This window comes from Vanessa tameamea, chromosome 12, assembly GCF_037043105.1.
Source record: "Vanessa tameamea isolate UH-Manoa-2023 chromosome 12, ilVanTame1 primary haplotype, whole genome shotgun sequence".
NCBI classification, from domain to species: Eukaryota; Metazoa; Arthropoda; class Insecta; order Lepidoptera; family Nymphalidae; genus Vanessa; species Vanessa tameamea.
Window position 1 is genome coordinate 10,695,051 of NC_087320.1, and position 24,540 is coordinate 10,719,590.

Sequence of the window (24,540 nt, forward strand, 5' to 3'; positions counted from 1 at the left end):
AAATCAGTATGTTCTTCTACCACAAGAAAATAAAACTAAAAATATAATCTAGGCTGAAGTACTGTAAAAAATATTATTAAATCTTATTGACGATTATAATAACAAAAACCGACGTGAGCAATCAAAATCGTTTGAATCATGATAGTGTTTCCGACAACTACGCGAACGAAGTCGCGGGCACAGCTAGTTTGATATAAATTTTTAAAAAGTTACAAATTAGGGTATATATACCTGTGTTTTCGTAAACGATGTACATATTTGTGTTATATAATATATGTCTTGCGTTGTAGAAGAATATTATTATAATTGTATTATTTTATTTTTAATTTATAAATTACATAAAAATAAAAACGATAGTGTTATGTAAGATTATTCAATTTCCTTTATTAGTTATTGTTTACGTTAGATGCTGATAAGTATCCGACATCGTCTTGAAATGTTTATCTCGTCTCATTATTATTTAAAACAAACATTTCATTATACAGTAAATTTCATCTCTGACTTTCAACTATGGAATTTTCTTTGGATTCAATTAATTGAGATATTTTAATACATAATCAAAATGTTTTATAACGTATTTTGCATACTGACCTAGAACGGGTAAGCAAATTTTTATGTCTATTACAAAAGGCATTGTTGTTTAAAATATACACGAATGGTATTGAAAGACATGTCTTTTGTTAAATGTTATTGAAAATTGGTTTACTGACTTGCTTTTTCGCTAAATTACTTATAAGGAACCATTTACGTTTCACACGTCGGCAAAATTACACCTACCGGTTCGAAATGAACATTAGAAAAAATAACAGTTTATTAGTTTAGTTTTGCGGGTAGTGTAGTAAGAATGTCTGAAAGCTGTAAATTGTTAACTATACCAAGATCTAGAAAACCGATTGATAGGGATGGAGTCATATGCTGGAATATGTTCAGCGATGTCAATAATATTTCGATGAAAACTAAAAACTTAGAAGAACAAACACATAGCGGTACCGTAAACAACGAAAACTTTAAAGCTATAAGTTTACCTGAACCAAAAACAAAACATAAATCAACAAGCACAGAAAACAACAGTACTTATCATAAAATCAAAGCGACAGAAAGAGTAGAACCGAAGGACGCAGTACTTAGGAAATGGAGGGAGAGAAAGTCGAAGTCTACCTACGAATTGGCAAGGAAAGCCATTATTAATTCGATAAAAGAAAAATTTGGAAACGTCGCACATTCGGGTTCTTGTGCTGATATTGATAAAGTTGGTAATGGGAAAGATATACCGACGATTATCGTAACTAATGCGGATGTCGAAGACACATCAAATTCAAATGTAAATCAGAATGATGTATGGCAAATAAAAAGAGATTTTATTTCGGTAGGTTGTAAGAGCGATGTTTGTGGTGTGCAGGATGATAGTGTCGGTCACGCGAGCAGACTTCAGATGGGGCCAGGTGGTGCGCTGGCACAGTGGAGGCTCGCTGCTCACGGCAGTAGGGCGGCGGGCGCGGTGGGCGGACTACGCGGGATATCGAAGGAAGAAATGCCGGTAAGTTACTACAATCAGAATATACGGCGGCAGTTATAACACCAAGACACAAATACGAATAACCTATTACAAGATCCTTTCACACATTCATTTTTAACCGTACTTTAGAAATTATATCTACAGCTTGTTATTGTGCAAGTCTGAAAATAACTATTTATAAAAAAAGTCCTATTTTTAAGAAAAAATATTTGTGAATATAATATTCTTATTAAAAGCAGTATTGCATCAAAATTAAGTAAAACAATTTTATAACCATTTCAAATCCTATGGGATTAATCAGACATTACCAAAAGTTAAATAGAACCGGTTCAAGTATATTCTTGAGTAAATGCTCAACAAAATACAATAATTATATTTTTATTTAGCAACCTTATCTGGAATACATCATGTTGGGTTATTACGCGTTGCAAAGAGGCGAGAGAAAGTATATATTATGATGACGTTTCTTGGGATTTATTTTATTTTTAGCACACTCCGAATACAGGAGACTTTTTATACCTTTCGGTTATTTTTGTTAATGTGCGGGAAACGAAGTAACGATTTTAAGTCCTGTTTTTAAGCACGTAAGGATGATCACCCTATATTTAATTTGGGCGGCTAATTTTTGGAAAGACAATATTAATTAGTAGGTTATATGTAGCTGAAGTACCACTGGTCCTTAACAAAAGCTTTAAATGTTTCCCTATGCATCGGTAACACAGGCTGAACTTTTATTATATACTATTTTTAATAAATACATTATTAAATATTTTTTCATACTCATTCAAAAAGAGTATTGCCATTTTCTTGGTACACTTTTTACAACATAAGTATGTACTTACATGTAACATTAGGAATAAATTATGGTTACTTATAAGACATTATTTTTAATGTTGCATTCAAAATAATATAGTTATAAGTATCCACTTTTATCAATATAAAAAGAATATAATTAATTCGGTTCCGTGCATTTGGGTGTACATTAAGAAAGTAATAATCACTGTTACTATTACCAAAAACAGTCCTAAAATAATTATATTATAACCGAATTATAATTGTTTTTAGAGCTCATAATATGGGTTAAAATATTTATATTATTTAAATTTAGGGTTACCAGTTGATACATAATATTGTTTCTATTTATTATCAAATTTAAATGATTAGGTTCTACGTATTCCATGCGTTCATATTACGATCGTTTATCCGATTGTATTGAAACTTTGTACAGTTGTTGTTTACACTATCGCGATTGTTTCAAGTATAGTATGAACTATGATGTACGTAAAATACTAACGTATCGGATAATTGTTATTTTTTTTAAGATTCATTGTAACTTATGTCGTTTTATTTTGAAGATTGTTACGAAAAAATTGATAGTTTGTATGACTAACTTTACGATGCTTAAGGAAAATCGTTAACTATAACGTTCATATTAATTTATTTTAAATTTGGATATGGATTAATTAACTACTATATAAAGTGGAATGGAAAGGAAAATTACTTATTGTGAGATTATTAATTTCGAGTACAACGTACGGCTTGACGGTTACAGCTATCACTAACTAACTTTTGTTTAGGTCTCTCTGGAGTATTAAATATAAATGCAGAAAAGTTACGTTTAAGGTAGTAGCGTATTTTTTCATACAAGCTCTTATCGGTTTACGTTCGTAATAATTGGGCGTTTGGCATAAGGGGCCTAAACTCGCTTGTACCTTGTTAGTGCGTGGGCACTACCAACTTACTAACAAAACGCTGATCTGAAACCGCCTTAAGACCTGAGTACATTTTCTCAGAATCTACGTTGCTAAGTCATAATGTCTTAAGTCAAGGGTTCTTCAAAAACATTAATAGCCCAAAGTGTTGTCATGTCATTACGTTAATGACGCCTATTTTGTCAACAACGATGTTTGACATGACTACGTGACTACGACGAGGTGCATTTTGACCCGAATATTTTTTTCTGTCACATGTAATATTAGTACTCTTTGCCAGGTGAACATATTCTGCGAAAAATGTTAAGTATACCATTTTTAACTATTATATCGACATTTAAAACTATTTCTGTGTAAATGTTCAAAACGAGTTCAGTCACGATCATCTCGTTAGTGGTCAATTATGTTTTTTTCCGTGAGTGTATAAACGCTGTTGAATCTGTTGTCATCCATCGTATCTTTTAGAGCGTCACCGGGGGTGACGAGTACTAGACTTTGTTTTGAAATTTGCCATATACCTTGTACATTGGCTCAGGATCTATAGGGTGAAGAGCGCTTAAGCGTTGTGCTCGTATCAATCAAAAGAAGTTCTGAGTTTTATATTGACTAATTAGCGTACCGTAATTTATAATTTGTAAATTATATCTTTGTTCCATTTGCAGTTGACATTTGGAATAATACATCTTCTCTTAATTTTCCGTCCATATCATCGGAATTGCGATTCATCTTGGACATACTGCTAGTATTTCATTGGCCATAAATTGTGTAATACCTATGATGTTTTATATAAATAAAACATTACAAAAGTATCAAAAAAATTAACCACGGTATATTATAGATTTTAACGAATCTTTGAACTGTTGTTGCAGGTTACTCGTGTCGTTACACCGTAATATGTCGTAAACGTTATGTCAAACGTTAAAATATTTCATCATATCGCGAAATGATAGACTTCGCGTTGAGATACAAGTGGACTTCGAACCGAGATTGTCTTGCCGGATACATTAATTATTGTTTAACTTGTTTGTGTCACGATGATAAGTAAAAAATACATAAAAGTGTCCTTTCAACCCCATTTTTCATATACAAGGCAAAAATTTCGCCCTAAATAATATTATACAAGAGATATACGTATTAGAATTGGTGAGAATTTTAATCACCTAATTTATAACAAAAGAGCATCGAATATTTTAAACTAATAACATTGGGCGAAACAACAGCTTAACTGTGATTTTTGTAGTTAAAAATATTTATCAGCTGTTAATCTATCCGTGGTTACTGACTGATGGGCGTATTCGTTGAGCACGAGGTGATGTTCACGTTGTTGATTATAAACATAAATAAATCACATGAAAAGCTCAATGATGTCCTAGTTTTAAGCTATAATCTTCAATTATAGTTATACATTCTGCCAAAATTCAACTACTCCTTCTCACATTATAACAAAAGTTCTAAATCGTTACAGATAAAAAAATAAATCATAATATCAAGTAGTATCATAGGTCATGAGCCATTGTCCCAAATTAACAATCTTGGGTGTGTTTTTAAATATTTTATTTATCTATCAAACTTAAAACGTCAGTCATAAAAAGGATTATAACATACATTTGAAATTAGGTCACTGTCAACTTATCTAATAAAATGTAAAATATATTTTTTATATCTTATAACATGACTTAGAACGGAGTAAAATAGTCTTTTATTAATAAAGTATTTAAGATTAAGTCACAAAGTAAATTCGTAGTTTTTTAATCTGTAGATGATTATTGTTGCGCTGCAGGGCAAAGGTCTCCTCTTCTTTTAAGGAAAAACTTACGTATGTTTCGTTGCTTGACCGATGAAAGCAGATTTTTCTTAAGCAATACCAACGTGTAAATAATTACGTGTATGAAGTTAGCATTTCACAAATAAACTTCAGCTATAGCGGCATCCAGAATAGTTTAGCAGTTCTTGATAAATTTCATCAATAGTTCCGTCTATTATATTATAAAAATTACGCTATATTTCATAAATATATCGGAACACTTTATGGAATGTCAAGACACGTCTCCAGACAATTTTAAAAAGTATATGATAATTTTAATTTTATTATGATTTCTCTCTAAATGCAATCATTGATTATAGCACGTGAATGAAGAAGATGTAAAATTATTTTACTATTCATCTCTCCATCATGTAAATGAGTAATGTTTTGAGTTTCTTGACCTATAAAATGTAGTGCTATTGATAACTGTTATATTATACGAGTTATTTAATGTCATTCTGTATTCTATTTTTAAAAGTTATAATGGCAATTACTGTTTTTTAGAACTTTATTAGATATATGAAATAAAATTATTCTGAAGAAAAAAAAATTTGCTACATTTTTCGTTACTGAATGAATTATACATTTTACGGATAGGTAAGAGGAGTTATTATTAAAAAAAGTACAGATTATAATTGATTTTCAATAATAATTATTCATTTATACTTTTTTTTCAATAAATGGCGTGTTGTTTATTTTCCAAGATCAATTTGCTCATAATATGTTACATTTGATTTTCGCCGGATCTTTATCGTTATAGTGTATTTTCTTTTCTGAAACAGTTGTTTTCACTTTGACTTTAGAAAGTAATTGCTTTTACAATAAATTGAACTAACAACCAACATTCACTATGTGACCGCTGAAAACTACTCCGAAAACTCATAACAATAAATTACCTTTCCATGGGTACCAAAGAATTCTTGAAAAGGAAAATTCAGTTCAAGAGCTTTGGCAAGACACTAAATTTAACAAAAAAAAAAATGTTTTTTCAAAAGTATAAATACTCTGGAGACAGAGATTTTTTTCCTTATTATCTTAATAATCTAATTAGAGTAATGTTTGGGACAGGCGAAGAACAGCTAGAATAATAAATATTAAAAAGGTTATATTTTATAATAAGTGTTTTTCAATAAGACTCGTTTTCCGTTCAAGTTCCATGCAAATAAAGATAAAAAGTAACCTTTATTAATAGCATCTTAGCCTATCTGTGATTCTACGCCGCTGTTGTTTTTCTTACGTTGTAGTTTAAGTATGAGAATTTACATAATGTTTCTATAAAATAGGTCAACTGTAAGTTTGACTAATGTTGTAGGTAGTTATTAATATCGACACAAAAACTGCTCCATTGGTCTAGTGGCTGGCATATAGTGGCTGCAAACCCGAGTATGTAGTATCTCCTGAGTAGTTCCTGTATTAAATTAAGTAGTTATTAATTTTTTCTTTCAAGAAGTTCTCAGTAGCGGCTCGAAGCTCGGAAGTTCTCATATTCCCCTACCTAGGAAATTAAGTAGAACGGTTGATCCTTCTTCTAAATCCGCCCTGTGTGATATGTTTCATCCACTGAAAACAATTTAGTACTAATGTCTTGGAGGACTGCTAGAGTATTATCTACATTTAAACCTTCTTCGTATACCAATGTCCGCAAGTAACTAAACATTTTGGGAGCTATGAGACCTGAAAGTGCTCGAGTTTTTACTTGGTGGTACCATCCACTCATCATATTTTACCGTCAAGCATTAATACTTAGTATTGTTTTGTTCTTGGTTGAAGGATAAGTGAGCCCAAGTAACTACAAGCACAAAGGACAACATCAAACTTCACATCGTTGGACAAAATTGGAGACATAAATGCCTAAACTGAGATTTTTTTGTACAGATATCTCAAGCAATCTGTGTATATTAGATCCAAACCACAGTTCATATATTTTTGTTCTGTTTTCTTATAATAGGTAGAACAGCTTGAAACTGGCTATCTGATGTTAGTGCTAAACACGGCTCATAGACAATGACACTGTAACAAATAACAACTTAGACAGTCGATGTCCCTTGTGCCCATAATTCAATTGGCTCAATCATTATTAATTCAGAACACAACAGTACTAAGCTGTGCAGTAGTGTTGTTAAACGGTAGAATAAATAATGACTAGTAGGTACCAGACGGGCACAAAGCCCTACCAAAGTATTACCAAGTTAATTTTTAATAACTTCCTGGAGAACCAGTTACAAGCACATAAATTACGTAAGTCGTTATTTAGGAAGTGAATAGCTGTTCAATAAAATCTCAACGCAGCTCACAAACGTGTAAACAATTTATGAAATAAACCGTGTCTCGTTTATTTACCCACTAACACTGTAACTACATACTTGGTAAACAAGCGTAATCTTCAAAACACAAGATAACGCTTAGTATAAATTATAATTGGTGTGTATTTATAGATGCCGCAAATTAGTTCAATTTGTCTATCCGGACACGATACTGTTCCACGTTTTTGCCGCGTGATTTATTTGCGTAGTGTTTTCATTGATTATACAACAAGGAGGCACAAAAATTAAAAAAAAAAAGTTAAACTCAATTGTCAGGCCTTTTATATTTTATCTGTTGGATAATTCGTTTATATATGTTATTCATTTGTATCTAATTTGTCGAATATGATGTAAGAAGAACTGTTGATAAGTTGAGAACGCAATTTTATCAAATCAACAAGTAAATACCTATCTATCTATACTAATATATAAAGCGGAAGAGTTTGTTTGTTTGTTTGTTTGTTTAAACGCGCTAATCTCAGGAACTACTGGTCCGATTTGAAAAATTCTTTTTTTGTTGAATAGTCCAATTATAGAGGAAGGCTTTAGGCTATATAACATTACGCTGCGACCAATAGGAGCGCAGCGACAGTGAGAAATGTTGCAAAAACGGGGAAAATTATTCACATTTATGGACTTTCGATGCGTGCGCAGCATAAACGTTTTAAGTTACTCAAAAAATGTGTATGACAGATATATTCCTCTTTTAATAATAAAAAAAAAGTCCGTGACACTATATGTCTATTTGTTAAGAGTGTGCTAGCAGGCGGGGCGCGGCGGCGGCTGAGGGGGAGGCGGGTCAGCCCCGCCGCCGCGCTCGCCACTCTCACCCGCGGTGTAGTTCTGCGAAGTAGCAATGCACATAACGACTTAAAAAAATTAACATTCTTAATAGTTAAATTATTTATCAAAATTAGGTTTTGTTATCAGCTTATTTGCTCATTATTTTTTATCGTTTAAAATCGGTTACATTTAAATCATAATCTGCTGTAGTTTTAACTTACGATATAAGATAAAATTTCAATGAACATTCCTTCGTACTTTGCAAGTAAACAATTCAAACGTTTCACGGTATAAATAAGGTATAAAAATTACATTACACACGTAAAAAAGTTCAAAATGGCGAGCGATACTTTCACCGATGCAGATTAATCATCACTGAGAAAATAAATTATGCAAATAAGCAAATAGGTGAATATCGTTTAAAATGACTACACAAATAAATTAGTAGTTCAATATTTCAAGTAATTTCTATTACGTTCAAGCATATTCAACACGGTTGTACTATAATCACCTTATGAAATAATAACACCAAAGGAGAAACAATCTAAACTTCTTATTGTTCGGTTTGTTTATCTTATTACGTTTAAGTTAATATTGTTTGTTTTCAACCGACTTCAAAAAGGAGGAGGTTATCAATTCGTCTGTATTTTTTTTTTATATGTTTGTTACCTCATAACTTTTCACTGGATTTTGATAATTTCTTTTAGTTTGAAAGGTAGTGCTTCCCGTGGGGCCCCATTTTAATTTTATCCTGTTACGATGATGGTATCCTTATGAAAACGATATAAGTCTTAAATGTGCATTATGTATGTGCGCGATAAATAGGTGAATAACTCAAAATTGTGCCAACCAATTTTAATGATTCTTTTTTTATTATAAAGGATATACTTCAAGGGTACTATGGTGAAAGTTTGGTAAGGTTCTGAGCATAGGATCCATGAAAAAGTAACGGTACGGAAGGGAACGGAACAATTCTAAGGAGCACGTTAGCGATACTCGGCCGAATCTTTTAGAAACAAAAATTTTGACAAAAAAAAACAGACTTCATAAGAGAAAAAAAAATATGCTCTAAAAAGTAAAAAATAATTGCTTATTATTCTACAACTTAATAATCAAGTAACTTATTCTACTTACCAATATGTAGGTACGTTCTGTGTTTCCACGCAAGGAGATAAGTATGTACCTACCCACTTTAAATCTAACTTAACACAAACCTATGAATAACAAACAATGATCACAATATTTTTTAGATTTATACTATGTAAAATGAAATTAAAAATATTTAGACTATTTAAAAGTCAGCAAAGTTATTACGATAATATATTATAGTTAAAATTATTGTTATTTTTGGAGGCGGTGTCAGCCAAGGTAGGTTTGTAAATATATGATATACTCCAAATTTGTAAATCTGGTCTATCGATAAATACACTTCTTCTTGATGTTTTTTTAAACCCTATACGTACATAGTGGTCCTATATAATGACAGAAAATTGGAATCAAAATTGAGTGTTTAAGCAAACGTGTCTACCGTCAGGTATTACAATTCATGAACTTTTCTCCTAATCCAAGACAAAGAAAAGTCATTCAGATTTACTATTACATTTCCTGTTGAACGTTTTGTTTGTTTTGGCAGAGTATGAATTTTGTTTGTAATTTATTTATTTACAATTGACTTTTTCTTTTGTCTTACATCCAGATGTCGATACACCTGCATCGAATTGTTAAAAAAAAAATATTCGCAATCGTACACTATTGTACAATATTTCTTTTATGTTTAAGAAAAGGGTTGTCATAATTGACCGTATAACAATAAGCAATAAAAACACAGATGTTGGTAATTTATTTAGACAAACTTTACCGGTAATTTTAAGAGGAACTAGAGCAGATATTGTAAGGTCTTGCCTTAAAAGTTCACCGTTATGGAAATTTGTCCATACCTTAAAACTATCTACGAATATGAGAGCACATTTGGGGGGAGGAAGTACAAATTTTCTTTCAAAGTTACTTTTAATAGGAGATGGAAAAGTACCTCATTCTGAAAATAAAATTGAAATTGATCGCGATTTAGGAGAAAAAGTGACTAGCATAGAGGATTTAATATCAAAAGTTTACCCTAATATCGTCGAAATAGAAAATAAAGATTACCAATGGATGTGTCAAAGGGCAATATTGGCGGCGAGAAATAGTAGCGTTGACGAAATTAACGACCTAATTTTAACCAAACTTCCAGGCGATATAACTACCTACACATCTATTGATAATGTAATGGATCAAGAAGATGCTGTCCATTACCCGCAAGAGTTTCTCAATTCTTTAAACCCGAGCGGCCTTCCACCACATTCCCTGAAGTTAAAAATAGGTGCTGCGATAATTTTACTCAGAAATCTTAAACTACCAAATTTATGTAACGGGACCCGCCTTCAAGTAAAATTCCTTCGCAATAACGTGATCGTTGCAACAGTTTTGACTGGTCCGGCAGTTGGTCAAACAGTGCTTATACCTCGCATCCCAATGATTCCAAATGATTTACCTTTTAATTTTAAAAGAATTCAATTTCCCATTAAGTTATCTTTTGCCGTAACCATTAATAAATCACAGGGCCAAACATTTAAACACGTATGAATCGATTTACGTCAAGACTGCTTTTCACACGGCCAACTATATGTCGCGTTGTCAAGATCGGGTTGCGGGCAAAATCAGTATGTTCTTCTACCACAAGAAAATAAAACTAAAAATATAATCTACGCTGAAGTACTGTAAAACATATTATTAAATCTTATTGACGATTATAATAACAAAAACCAACGTGAGCAATCAAACGATAATCATGATAGTGTTTCCGACAACTACGCGAACGAAGTCGCGGGCACAGCTAGTCATTACATAAATACTTGAATGTAACGGGTTAATTTGAGTTGAATTATTTTAAATTTAAGTCTATTCGAATACAGCTATTTTCACAAGTTTATGTCAGTTACCTCAATAGCTTCATTATAATCTGTTAAAGTGCATATTTAAAAAAAAGTACTAACGTTCTTAATATTTATTAATTAAATCATAAAAATATTAGTGATTTGTGACTTTCTCACACTGAAATATCTTGCATTGAGCTATTGACCTTACAAATATATTATGTAGGTACATAATTAGATTGCCTATTACATAATCTTGTATGGAATATTTTGTAAATAGCCAATGGAAATTTAATTGACTACGCACTATTATTAAACGATTAAGAATGTTGTCATTAAATAAATATTGAGTCATTTAGGAACGCACCATTAGTCGAAATCAATAGGAAAGTATTTTATTCAAGTACATTTATAATAAATCATTTTTGAATCGCCAATATTTCAACTCTACCAACGTTGCGGAAAGCAGTCTCTAGCGAAAAAAACCGCAAGAAACACGCATAGTTGCTCTTTTGAAGTAACCAGTCTTTATGTTTTTATTATCTTCCTTAGACGAGGAGGATTCGGCAGGAGAAAATAATATCATATTCATTTATAAATAAATAGGTTTTGCAATGTGAAAATCATTGCAAAACGGACGGGGCCGTTACGGGCCGAATAAAAACTGATTAAGATAATATTTTAATAACAATAAATACATTGGCCTAAAAATATTTTACGTATAACTTGCAGGCAAATATTTGCAGCCCGTTATTTCAAATTGTTCTCGTACAATTATTCTGTTTATGAGTATGGCAAATGTTTAGTTCACCTGTTGGCATACTTATTTTAGTAGATATATTGGAATTGCATAAAGTATATCATCCTTTTCGTTATAATGATACTAACTAGATTACAATAAAAATAGGGTTATTTATTTAACGAGCTGCCCGTAACACGAGTACAATAGGAGTCTATATACCTACTACTATATAACTTTCAGATCAAAAAACAAACAAAAAGAAAAATTCTCTTTTTTTTGTAATAAAGGTAGGCGGACTAGCAAATGGGCCAACTGATGGAAAGTGGTCACCACCGCCCATAGACAACTGCGCTGTAAGAAATAATAGTATAAGCTTTCCCTAACGGAAAATTATATGTTTATTGATCTCATTAATTGTATTATGTTACCTATTTGATTTTATGTATGTTAGTCTTTGTTTCATTTTAATAATTGTGTAATTAGTATCAGTAGATACTTAGCTGATGTATGTAATATTGTATATTATTATGCCATAAGTGTCATCTCATTGTTTGTTTCCCTAAAATAAAAAAAAAAATAAAAAAAAATCCTTACGCCGCCAATGCGCCACCAACCTTGGAAACTAAGATGTCATGTTCCTTATGCATGTAGTTACACGGGCTCAATCACCCTTCAAACCGAAACACAACAATACTCAGTACTACTGTTTGGCGGTAGAATATCTGATTAGTGGGTGGTACCTACCCAGAAGGGCTTGCACAAAGTCCTACCCCCAAGTAAATAGATAGATGGTAGGAATCACCTGTACACATCCAGGATTAGCTGCGGACGAAGAAACTCCTCAACTGTCAACCGCATAGAACGTAATTTAGTTTAAAATTTTTTTTTTTCGTCACTCTCTATCCATAGAGAACAACTCTCCTTTAACTGGATACCGCTTAGTCACTAGCATGAATGTGTGATGAAAATTTTCGTACATTATAAAAATTATACCGTATTAATTAGTACGGAACTCAACTTGCTACGTCCCCTGATACTAAAACACTCCTATTATTAACTAATAAGTATCACGTATGATATCGTAATGACACCTCACGTGTAGACCATGTGATTTTATCTGCAACCTTCATACCACGGAACTGACCTGCGATAAAAACATTATACTAATTAACCATTTAAAATAAATTAGTTGCTAAATCAATTTTGAAGCAAAAAAATATTGCGATAATTTACATTTAATTTACAACTACTTTAAAAATATCAGATTATCAAACTACTAGCGAATCACCTTCGCAAGGATGCAATTTATTGAATAAGAAAATTATATTATATAAATATATTTTATCCCCTACAGCAGTTAGGTACATGGTAGCATTCTTCTAGATTGATGGTTAGTTCCTGAGATTATTCTCTACTCGTATACACAAACTACTTTATCTCTTTTTAATTTAGCAAGAAGCATTATCTTGTAGGACAAGTAAAGGAAAAAAAAATCGAAAACGAATCTGTTGAATCCGAATTAAATGTTTGGTGGTACTGAACCCTCAGTGTGTGAGTCCGAATCGCTCGCTACAATATGAATATCCACCCAGACTAATTCACCAGAATCCACCCTTGACATTATTATAACATTTTACAACTATTTTTTTCCTTGTATAATTTTGGTACTTTTGTCCAACACAGTTCGTCCAACTTCGTATAAGTGAAATTTATTAATAAAAAAACGATTGATACAAATAATAGTTATACCCTATACGCAAGTGAAAAATAAAATTGTATCATTAGTTCCGGGGCTTAAAAGCAAACAAATGTGTACCTGTTCATAGTATTAGCATAGATCAGCCGCCGACTGCTCTATGATAACAAAATGTAGATTTTTTTTTGTGAATTATTTATCTTTCTCCAACATATAATTTACCTAAGTACAGAGTTAGTTGCGATCCTTTAGCGATAGCTTTAGGAATTTAAGCATGATAATATGTTATACTAAACTCCTGGTCTTCCAGTTTTAATGTTTTTTTTATTATCTATTTAGGCTTCATTTTTTAGTTTTATCTCAGATTATTACTTTTGTGATTTATAATGAACTGGATAGAACATCGATCATAATTACGATGTAAATGTTATCATTTTATAACACTATACTTATAGTAATTGACGCGAAATTTCAAAAAAGCTGCTCAATGAAAGCGCAACAAAAACGTTCGAGGGCAACAAATCGACGTTTGCGAAGTCGTGTGTATTTTAGTAAGAAATACGATCACAAAATAGATCTTATAATTGAACTTTAGAATTGAGTTTATGCAAATATCCGTATCCCTTATTTTTTCTTTGAATGGCTGACTAAGGCTGAGTATTAGCAGATGTTACGGTATAATAAATAGCCGATTTGCACGACAAATATTTTGTTAATTTAGTAATTGTATGATATTATGATTGAAAAAGGCTTATCAGAAAATATAAACGAATTCAGACTAATAGAAAAAGGAAAGATTATTAACACAATACGTAAATTTTTAGTCTTATATATCTATTAATAAGAATTAATCACTGTACCCAGAATAGAGCCTACTCATACATAGTTTTCTGGTGTTATGTCAAATAACATAATCTAATCAACAGATCAAAAATATTAAGTGCCCATAGACAATTACTACCTTTTATTTAGACATGTTTTAACTAAGATCCTTTTTCTTGGTGGTAGGGCTTTGTGCAAACCCGTCCGGGTAGGTACCACCTACTCATCAGATATTCTGCCGCCAAGTAGCAATACTTTGTATTGTTGTTTTCCCGTTTGAAGGGCGAGTGAGCCAGTGTAACTACAGGCACAAGGGACATAACATCTTAGTTCCCAAGGTTGGTGGCGTATTGGCGAGTAAGGGATCGTTAATATTTCTAACAGCGCCAATGTCTATGGGCGGTGGGGACCACTTAACATCAGGTGGCCTATGTGCCGGTCCGCCTACCTGTTACATAAAAAAAAATCTTATATGAAAGCAGATTATAGGATGACGAATTTTAAATATGAATCAGGTTACGTTCAAGGAAAAAAAAAAAGAAACACACAGATTAGTTATTGTGTTCCACGACTATTTAATATTTAAGATCAAATAAATGTTTAATATTTATGTAAATATATCTATACTAATATTATTAAGAGGTAAGTTTTGTTTGGTTGTATGTAAAATTTCCTGAACTAATTATAATTTTAGTTTTTTACTGGTAGAGATATACATTGGACAACATCACATACATTACTCTGGTACCAATGTAAGTAGCTAAAGCACTTGTGTTTACTACATTATTCTTGAGTGCTATAGGGTATAAATATTATTTTCTTTATTAATAAATTGTACCCGAATGAAGTCAGGGTTTGTCGCTAATTACAAATGTAACACGATACTTGCTTGAAATATATGGTACGATAAGGTTTCCAGTATTTTTACTTAAATAGCAGCTTACGTACGCTTGATAGAGTCCGTATGCGGGAAAAGATCATGTTTAAATCTTTGTAAATTATGCTTCACTTCATTGAGATCTATTTATTAACTGGTGCGCAGGCTCAGTTTTCGAATAAGGAAATAACTATTATTTTTACATTAACAGCCTATAAATTTCCAACTGCTGGGCTAAGGCCTCGTCTTGTTTGAGAAGGTTTTGGAGCATATTCCACCACGCTGCTCCAATGCGGGTTGGTGGAGTACATGTGGCAGAATTTCGTTGAAATTAGACACATGCAGGTTTCCTCACGATGTTTTCCTTCACCGCCGAGTACGAGATGAATTATAAACACAAATTAAGCACATGAAAATTCAGAGATGCTTGCCTGGGTTTGAACCCGAAATCATCGGTTAATGTTATGCACGCGTTCTAACCACGGGGCCATCTCAGCTATTATTAAATTAACATAAATAAATATTATGCAACATAAGTTAAACCAAATATTTTGTACTAAGAATGTTCCTTTAATTAATAATATAATAATATATTAATTAAAATTAATTATAGTAAATATGAATACAAAGGGATATGAATAGATGCAGTGCATGAAACATTGAATTGAAACAAAAGCGATTGCTAATTTCCCGTAGTGCGTGTAATATTAAGAATTTGTTAATAAATCAGATAATCACTACAGAACTTTTGACGTATAAACAAAAAGACGTGTCTATTTTGCTATTGTATTCGCTTTGTAGAATTTACATAAATCATAAATTATCCATGCTTTCCATTTTCATTTGTTTTTTTCTGAGAGTAAAATGTAATGTTTAAATATAATTTGTCTATAAATAAATACGTTTTATTTGTCATAAATTCAACCAGAATTTAAATTCAATTTTAAGTCTACTTAATAGTACCTAAGTGGCGGTTTCTCAAACTTAAACTTCGTAACTAGTAGTTAGTGATTACTACAAATAAACAAAGTTAAAGGGTTAACTTCCTGTAAGCTATCACTCGACGCTACTATTTGAGTAATCGAAAACTCGATTACCCACCAATTGTTAAAGAATCGAGATCGGAGGTAAGCACCAGTTGGCACAATCGATAGGAGACGACTCCAATTTTTTATGAGTTTGCTACGTGAATTTTGCTAAACAATAAAAAAATTGGAAACAATTTAGGCTTTATTCCAAGGGCGCAACGCATACAAGCTTATGGGTGTCACAGAATTACGGTAAAGTTTCCTTGGTCGAGTTCGCCGGTAAACCAAGATGGCGTCTCTGACACGTGACATAAAACGATATTTATGGGCGGGTAGTTCGCGAAGGATGCGACATGCGAGAACGTCATGAACCACGGAAATACGATTTAACGAACAATTTCTATTCATGGCAGTTTTATGTTGAAAATTTCGGCTCAAGTATTGTATTATCGAATTTTACCAGTATTTCATTAAGGCACTTAAATTATACAAGTTGAAGATACCGCTTTTATTTTTTACTTTGTTATTGTAAACATAGTGTACCTACCTATCTTTGTTTTGATAACATTCAACGTAAAAGTTGCTTTTATGATTAGCAATTGGAGTTATCAAATTTATCTCAAAAGTCAGTTCGTTTATTTTAATGAAAAAAAACTTTCTCATTGTAAAAGTTATCAGTTATTGTTGTTTGAATATTTTAATGATTTATGTTGAATACATGTCAAGATTACTATAACATTTAAATAAGTAGATACATATATTATTAATGTAGAAAACATTTTATTAAATATTCTCATAAATTTGTGCAATATATCCATCCAATTTTATTTTCTGTCTCTGTCGATATATACTCTGTGTAGATCACATGCTGATTTTATAAACAGCTAAGTTTTGTTACTTTATTATTTTAGGGGTTCGAACTAAAATTCCGTTCCAACTGCCAATAGATATGGAACTTTAATGTCATTGCAGTGTTAAATGTTGATATATACGAGTATGCTAAATTATATGTTATGTTACACTTTGCTGAGTAGTAACATCAGTTATAAACGAACATTTTGCATACCTGTTTAAGCATTTAGTGACAGTAATGTTTATGAGCTTAATATGTGTTTATAAATTAAAACGTCCGCAGCGGCGAAAGGTAAAATTGTGATGGAAGCTGCATGTTACACGTGTAAAAACTTGTACGTCACCTTCAAAACCTTTCAAAAAAAAAGAATCGAAAGCCTTAATCCGGCCTTAATTAATAATAGTAACTTTACTATTTTATTAATGTTACGTGCTTATGAAACTTTTTTTTATTTCTGAATTAATATTATCAGCTTCGTTGTAGATAAACTTGTCGTTTTGGGCGCATTCCAATCGAACGAAACGAAAACGAAGAAGATTTATTATTTTATAATGTGAGTTCGCCTCCGTCTTCTCTCTTGTGTGATAACGTATATGCAAATTGTATGTTGATAGATAAGACTTGAAAACTTAAAAAAAAAAAAACCACACTTTTGTATGTATAATCTTAGTTACCATAACTGAGATAACTATGTTAGTTAATTTATTTGTTATACAGTTTGTATCACTATAAAAAATACCCCAAATTTTTAAGACCCAGTCGTCGGAGCTTTTGGTCGGATGATACGAGGTCTTCTTTGTCTTCACCGAATAAGATTGGCTTTTTCCGTTCCTGCTTCACTAGCACCTTCTGGGCCATAACGGTCTCACAGAAGGATGTTACGGCCACAGCGATTCCCTGCGGAGCATCAGCGACATGACTGCTCGCAGAAAGAAGTCTCGTGCGACGTCGCGGACCAGAATCTGTTTCTCTTACACAATCACCACGAGGATAGAATGTGGATTCTTATCAGCATTATTTAATATGTTTGTTATTAGCAGGTTTTTGTATATATTATTATAAATTAGTTTCCGTTCACAGCTTGACCCGTGTGTAGGGGGCGGGTTAGGTGTTAAATACCTCGTAGCTATATTTATCTGTACTCCTAACATGTATGAAAAATTTCATGATAATCGGTCGAGTAGTTCGGTTCGGTGCGGTAGTAATCGGTTTACTTGGTGGCAGGGTTTTGTGCAAACCCGTCTGGGTATGTACCACCCACTCGTCATATATTCTACCACCAAGCACCAAGAATTAATATTGTGTGTTCCGGGTTGAAAGGTGAGTCGGCTAGTGTAACTGCCGGCAGAAAGGACATAAAATCTTAGCTACCAAGGTTGGTGGCGTATTAGTAATGGGCAGTGGTGATCAGCTTATCAGGTGGCCCATTTGCGTGGCCGCTAATCTATGGCATAAAAAAGTTACTACAAGTACAAGTGTAAGAAACAAAGAATTAGTTACAATTGAAATATTGTTTGTTTGCATAGACTTTGTATCTTAATATTAAGATGAATTGTAATTAACCATAGGTACCTATTGTAGTAACTATAAATATAGTTGATTGTATATCTTAGTAAATAAATTTAATAACTAATTAATATATAATATAATTTAAGCCAGCAAAGCATCTGCAAGCCCCAGCTATTAATTGTATTCAATTTCCATCAGGTTAGCCACCTGCCCGTTTGCCACCTATACCAAAAAAAAGGAAAAGATTATACAATTTTGTTTACTCAGTACAAAAACATGCAATTATTATTTACATCGGAAGTCGCCGATGATTATCTTTGTGATGGAGACGATTTAATGCAGCTAACTGCCTAATCGCTTATCATTTTCATAATTCGCCGTTTTATCATCTAATCGTAAATGATAAGCCGTTTACAGTGACCTAGTTTGTACGGGGTGAGTCGTCACGCAACGGGATACAAGTGAACAATACAAATTTTGGCGAACTAATTCAAAGTTACTCGTTTGAAAATACGGACGATGTGAACAGTCGTATAATCTATGCAATTAGAAACAATGACTTCGAATCTACGAAATTGAAGTCAAATACTACTGTACAAAGCTTTCGACGTATTTCTATTGAAACTTTAGTTTGTCTATGAATCATAATCAATATGTCATTCCAAATATAAGGTGAGAGAGGATTTTTTCATAAATAAATTATATTCAAACGTGGTTTGTATACACCTTTTTTTTAGAATTTAGTAAAGACATTAAAAACTTTTTGTTTCGGATGTAAAATTCCCGCTGAAAATCTAGCTGATAAATTTACCTGTGCCTCTGCTTTTATTATAAATATAACTATATTTTCATATTTAACTTATATAAGTTGACAATAATTTATAGGTAGGTAACATCAACAATAATACATATTTGTACTAAAATTTCTCAAATTCTTTAACACTTTTTTATCTCATGTTAAAAACATTGATAAAGTAATTAGGCGGAGGTATAATTTGATAATAGATTATACATATAGATTATAAAAAAGAGTGGGGGTGAACATTCGTTGACTTTCGTGCTTTATCTACCTACTTAATAAAATTTTAAAATAATACAATGCCGTAAGGGGTTTAAGCGGGGTGAATTATTCTTTTTTTTTTATGTAATAGGCGGACCGGCAAATGGGCCACCTGATGTTAAGTGGTCATCACCGCTCGTAGACTTTGACGATGTTAGTAATATTAACCATCCCTTACTTCGCCAATGCTCCACTAGCCTTGGGAACTAAGATGTTATGTCCCTTGTGTTCGTAGTTTTGTGGTAGGTCAGTTGGTAGCTTTACATTAAAATCAATTATTTCAAAACTGCTTAAAAACCCACTAATAAATATTAAATGTAAATTAAATTAAAGATAAAAATAAATGAAAAATAAAACATACTAGAATTCGTTATTTAAAACTGAACTTCAACGTAATATAAAAAAAAAACTTGGGAATTTATCAATAAGAATATTTAAATTTGCACTTAATAATAATATAAATTTATCATTTTTCACCTAGCTTTATGTCTTTTGTGGCTGAAGCAAAATTATGTACGTACGTCAACTGTACGTAAGTACACGAGCAACGGAATGCAAGAGTTAGGGCTATTAAATTCGCTATTAAATATTATATTTGTAATGCAGGATTAGAGTGCGAGATGGGATAGTTAGTGCCTCGTTATTAAGTCGACTACGATACAATGTATGTCATAATTAAATAATTTATTTTGTCTTTCAAAGGTACCAAACGGTACACTATATCATGTACTTATAAAAAATAATAGCTATAGTATGGACTAACCATAAATGTTGCCAGTGACACAAATCAATCTGCTTAAAAATCACACCCAGAAAAGTGAAGTTTTAAGATAAAGCAAATTGTTTTATTATAAAAGTATATTTAGAGTTAAAAATCAATAACAACGATAAGATTATTCACAGTCAACGACCGCGAGATTTTAAATAATGGTTCGTGTGTGCGTCAGGTTTAGCATGATAATTAAAAAATATTGCAATTGACACATCCATTTTTTTTAAATATGTTATTTAAAAAATCCAAAAGACAGTGCACTGTGAGCCATAAAATTCTTGCAAAAATAATAAGGACGGGCAAAAGACAAATTAATCTGTCATATGCTACTAATATGTAGAATGACATCACAATTATTTATAGAATAAAAATAAAGCTTATTTTAATTTCTAGAAGTTTTATAACATAAAAACTATTCTATAACGATAAAAAAAAACTTAGTCAATTCGAGGCTTTTAATCTGAATTGTATTTTTATTTCAATTTAAAAATAAACCTTGATAAACGGATGAAACTTCCACGAAACGTTAAAGAATGTAATGTAAAAAAAAAACATTATCTTTTTAACCTTGTGCGAGATAATGTATTGACCTGTTTAAATGCATTGGCGTAGCCAATTTCTTTTTTCAGCGAATATAAAGAAATGACTTGTGTGCGTTTTTGACTGCCAATTCCTATTAACATCTAAAATTCCTATTTGACGTTTTCAAGATATATTTTTTTATTCGTTTCGAATATTACTTACGGACTTGTGCGTTATTAATGGCAATTCTAAAATATTTGTTATGCTATTATTACATTAGGTATATTCTGAATTGGATACATGAATGCGACGAAAATAATTCTGCTATGACAAAGACATGCTTGTACATACTATTATAGGCTTATGTGAAGAGATTGTCAACAACCGTAATATTGAAATAAATACAAAAAAAAAAACATATTTTTTAAAACGACATATTTATAAATAACGTTATAAGTACCTCTCTACAAAATGTATTTTTGTAAGTAAAACCAAGTAAGTAAGCTAGTAATAGGTACCTATCACTAGCTTAACATTAAAATATACTTACGTTAATGTTGTTATTTGACAAAGTATGTGGAAGTCTATAAATATAATATACATGCAGCCATTATCTCTCTTAATATGGCAGTATTTACCGTAACTGTCAAATCAATGTTAAACTACGATACCTACCTAGGTTAATATACCAATAATAATTGTATTTATTCTTATATCTGTTGAAGTGAATTGAAACTGCAAAAATAGAAATGTAATTACTACGAATTAAAACATGTGTGTGCGCTATCAGACTGTTATCACACGAATCCTGATATCGGACGTCGACCCCACGCATTGCTTGTATATTGACGTAAGAAGATTTTATACTGCACACAAGTTAAGAACACACACACACGTGTTCTTTTTACAAAGATGGGCATGTGCATGTACGGTCGTAGGTACATGTTATTATTAACACATGGAAAGTTTCTAGATCATTACCACGTCATTATTATAATTATGTTTATCGTATAAATGTACTTTTAGCACTTTTGGAATTGAAAAGTTTTTAGCACAGTTCGTAACCTCATATTTCCACGAAGAAAAGCGTTTAAAATATCAATAAAGTCATGAGGCCAATCTTTAATATTAATCAACTGCATCTGATATAGTGGAAACACAGGAGCATAATGGCCTCCGGACCTGCAGTCGTTTTCAGTATGCGTGTTAACTTTTATTTTCTAATAAATTTGGACGATTAAGATTCTCAGTTTTTCCAAAAAATAGGTATAAATGAATATGTATACAAAAAATTTAATTCGTTAAGTCAGTAAGTCGTTCCGACGATTTATTTCGTCGGAACTTCATTGGAAACCATATTTGCGCGTGCGTACGTACGCACACAACAGGCCCGGAGAGAGTTTGATAGAAAAATCTATTAACTTTTTATCGGTCTAATCCGAAGTTTGTACTTCAGCACTTCGGAATCTGTCTTATATAGCTAGCCACCAAACCAATGAGACCCACGAGAGCAGCTAACTACACCGGACTTATAATAGTGGACACGTGTGTGCACAAACACAGGTGCGATCTCTATTCACTCAGTCTCATAATTCGATGATACGGCAAATCCGACCCGACCGGAAAGAGTTCAGCGCAGGACCAACGGCTTTACGTGCTTTCTGGGGTACGGGACTGCACATATTCCAACTTCCAGACTACGGGCTGGTTCTGTGATTTTTTCGACAGAATAACCCCATAACTTTTTATCGGGCTGGACTGAGTTTTGAACTCAGCACCTAGGTATCTGTAGTCTTATATCGAGTCACTAGACCAACGAGGCGGCAATTAAAGATATATGATAATACATACTATGTACTTACTTATAGTTACTTTCTTACATAGCCTAACTTATAATTTTAAACTTTAAGCTTGTCTTTATACTGAATTTTTTTTTAGATAAAAACTTTTTTTTAATGTAAACTCTACAAACCAAACAGTTTCTCAGTCGTACAAAATAATAGTTTGAATAACAGATCGAATTAATATTTTTGAATGCCACCTCACATTTAAAACGAATTAAACACGAATTAAACTTTTACACATTATTCTTTACATCGGAAAAACATTGACCGTTTTACCTAGTTCCGTATATTTAGCAAAAATAATAATGTTAAGTTAATATTTTTTTAAATTAAAAATGTTCAATGGTTTATTCAACTAAGATATCGTTATTATATATATAAATATAGATAAAGAAATAAATTTAAAAAGTGTGGTTCAATTGTAGTGCATATTCTTATCAATAAAGCAAGTTGCGTGGTCACGTGGGGTGTTCAGTCAAGCTGAACGACACCCCATACAAACATAAAGAACCTAAAACTTTAAACAGTGTTGTAACCCCTCTCTTCCATATCGGACCAGGAAATGTTTTCATAGATTCAAAACTGACTAACGCGTTTATTGATTAAACTAATTGTTGCTATCATAACATTGTCAGGCGCTTGAGTGTTAGTGCTTCATTCAGCTGGACACAGGTGGCACAATGGATACTGAGAAAATCACACTAACTAGAAATATTTGACGTAAGTGCGTAGAAATTTCTAAGCTATATTTATTCCAATTAAATGTGTAGGTATTTTTACTAATGGTAGTGTATTTCCGTGTAACTAAATCATCAAAATCAATCTATCACAAAAATGTCTCGCTAAATGTATCGTTGTTTAAAATTGACTTCAAAAAGTTTTATGAAACCAAAATTATCTTTTGAATCATGTTAATTTTCTATTATTGCATAAATTAAATAATTTACGATTTCTAAAATACTGCGTTTTTCATATATCGAAATTATTAATATTTTGTTTGTTTAGATGCATTACTGATTGCGTTGCTAGGTAACGAAAGGTACATTTTTAATGGACAGATAAGATTGCGAATATTCTGGTATAGGTTAATAAATAATTTAAACTTTCAAAATGTTTATGTTACATTACTAATATAAATATAGTTTTTGTTCCAATTCGTTTTTAATATTTCGTTTTACACTACATTTAAATAAATTATATAGGCACGGCTTAAAAGACAAAGGTTTATTCACCCCAACGTTGCAATTAGTGCAATATGGGTGGTAATTAGATCTAGACCGATAGGATGCCCTAGCGCCATGATACCACCCTACGGAAGTCTACTCCGTTAGTTTGCGGTTAAAACTCGACACATTTTCATCGTTGTCTTGCAAAAAAACTTCGCTCGGTCGCGACCTCCTGCTATTACACTTTTATTGTTCACAGATTATATTTTAAGATAGTGTTGCAATTAAACTTTTAAACTACCAGCATGTCTTTTGAATTTAAGTATTTTCGCCATTGTTATTTAGAAGTGAAACATAAAAAGAAAGTTAAAAAGAAAGTAACATTTCAGGTATCTCTTTAATATGTTTTTATTCTTTATCGAGAGGAAAACGTAATATATTTTATTTCTAGTTGCCAGCGAGGGAAAGTTTGACTACGCCTAGGAGTGCTCGCGCTCCTATTGGCAGGAGGTCTACTAGCACCCTACCTCATCAACGAATTAAGAAGGAAATAAAAGAGGTAAGCCTAAGATACATGTTCTATTTAACTAAATATTCTGTTAGATAAGTACATCAGGGC

The 24,540-nt window shown here is 32.0% G+C and overlaps 1 protein-coding gene across 1 annotated transcript in view; it reads left to right on the forward strand.

Annotated features, from left to right (window-relative positions):
- The first annotated feature begins 1,497 nt into the window (after window positions 1–1,497).
- The window catches only part of LOC113398457 (rootletin), a 52,261-nt gene continuing 29,218 nt past the window's right edge, over window positions 1,498–24,540 (forward strand). The window contains exons 1-2 of the mRNA XM_026637203.2: window positions 1,498–1,537; window positions 24,373–24,480. Coding sequence (XP_026492988.2) covers window positions 1,532–1,537; window positions 24,373–24,480 — 114 coding nt within the window. The 5' untranslated portion in view covers window positions 1,498–1,531. The remainder of the gene's footprint in view (window positions 1,538–24,372; window positions 24,481–24,540) is intronic.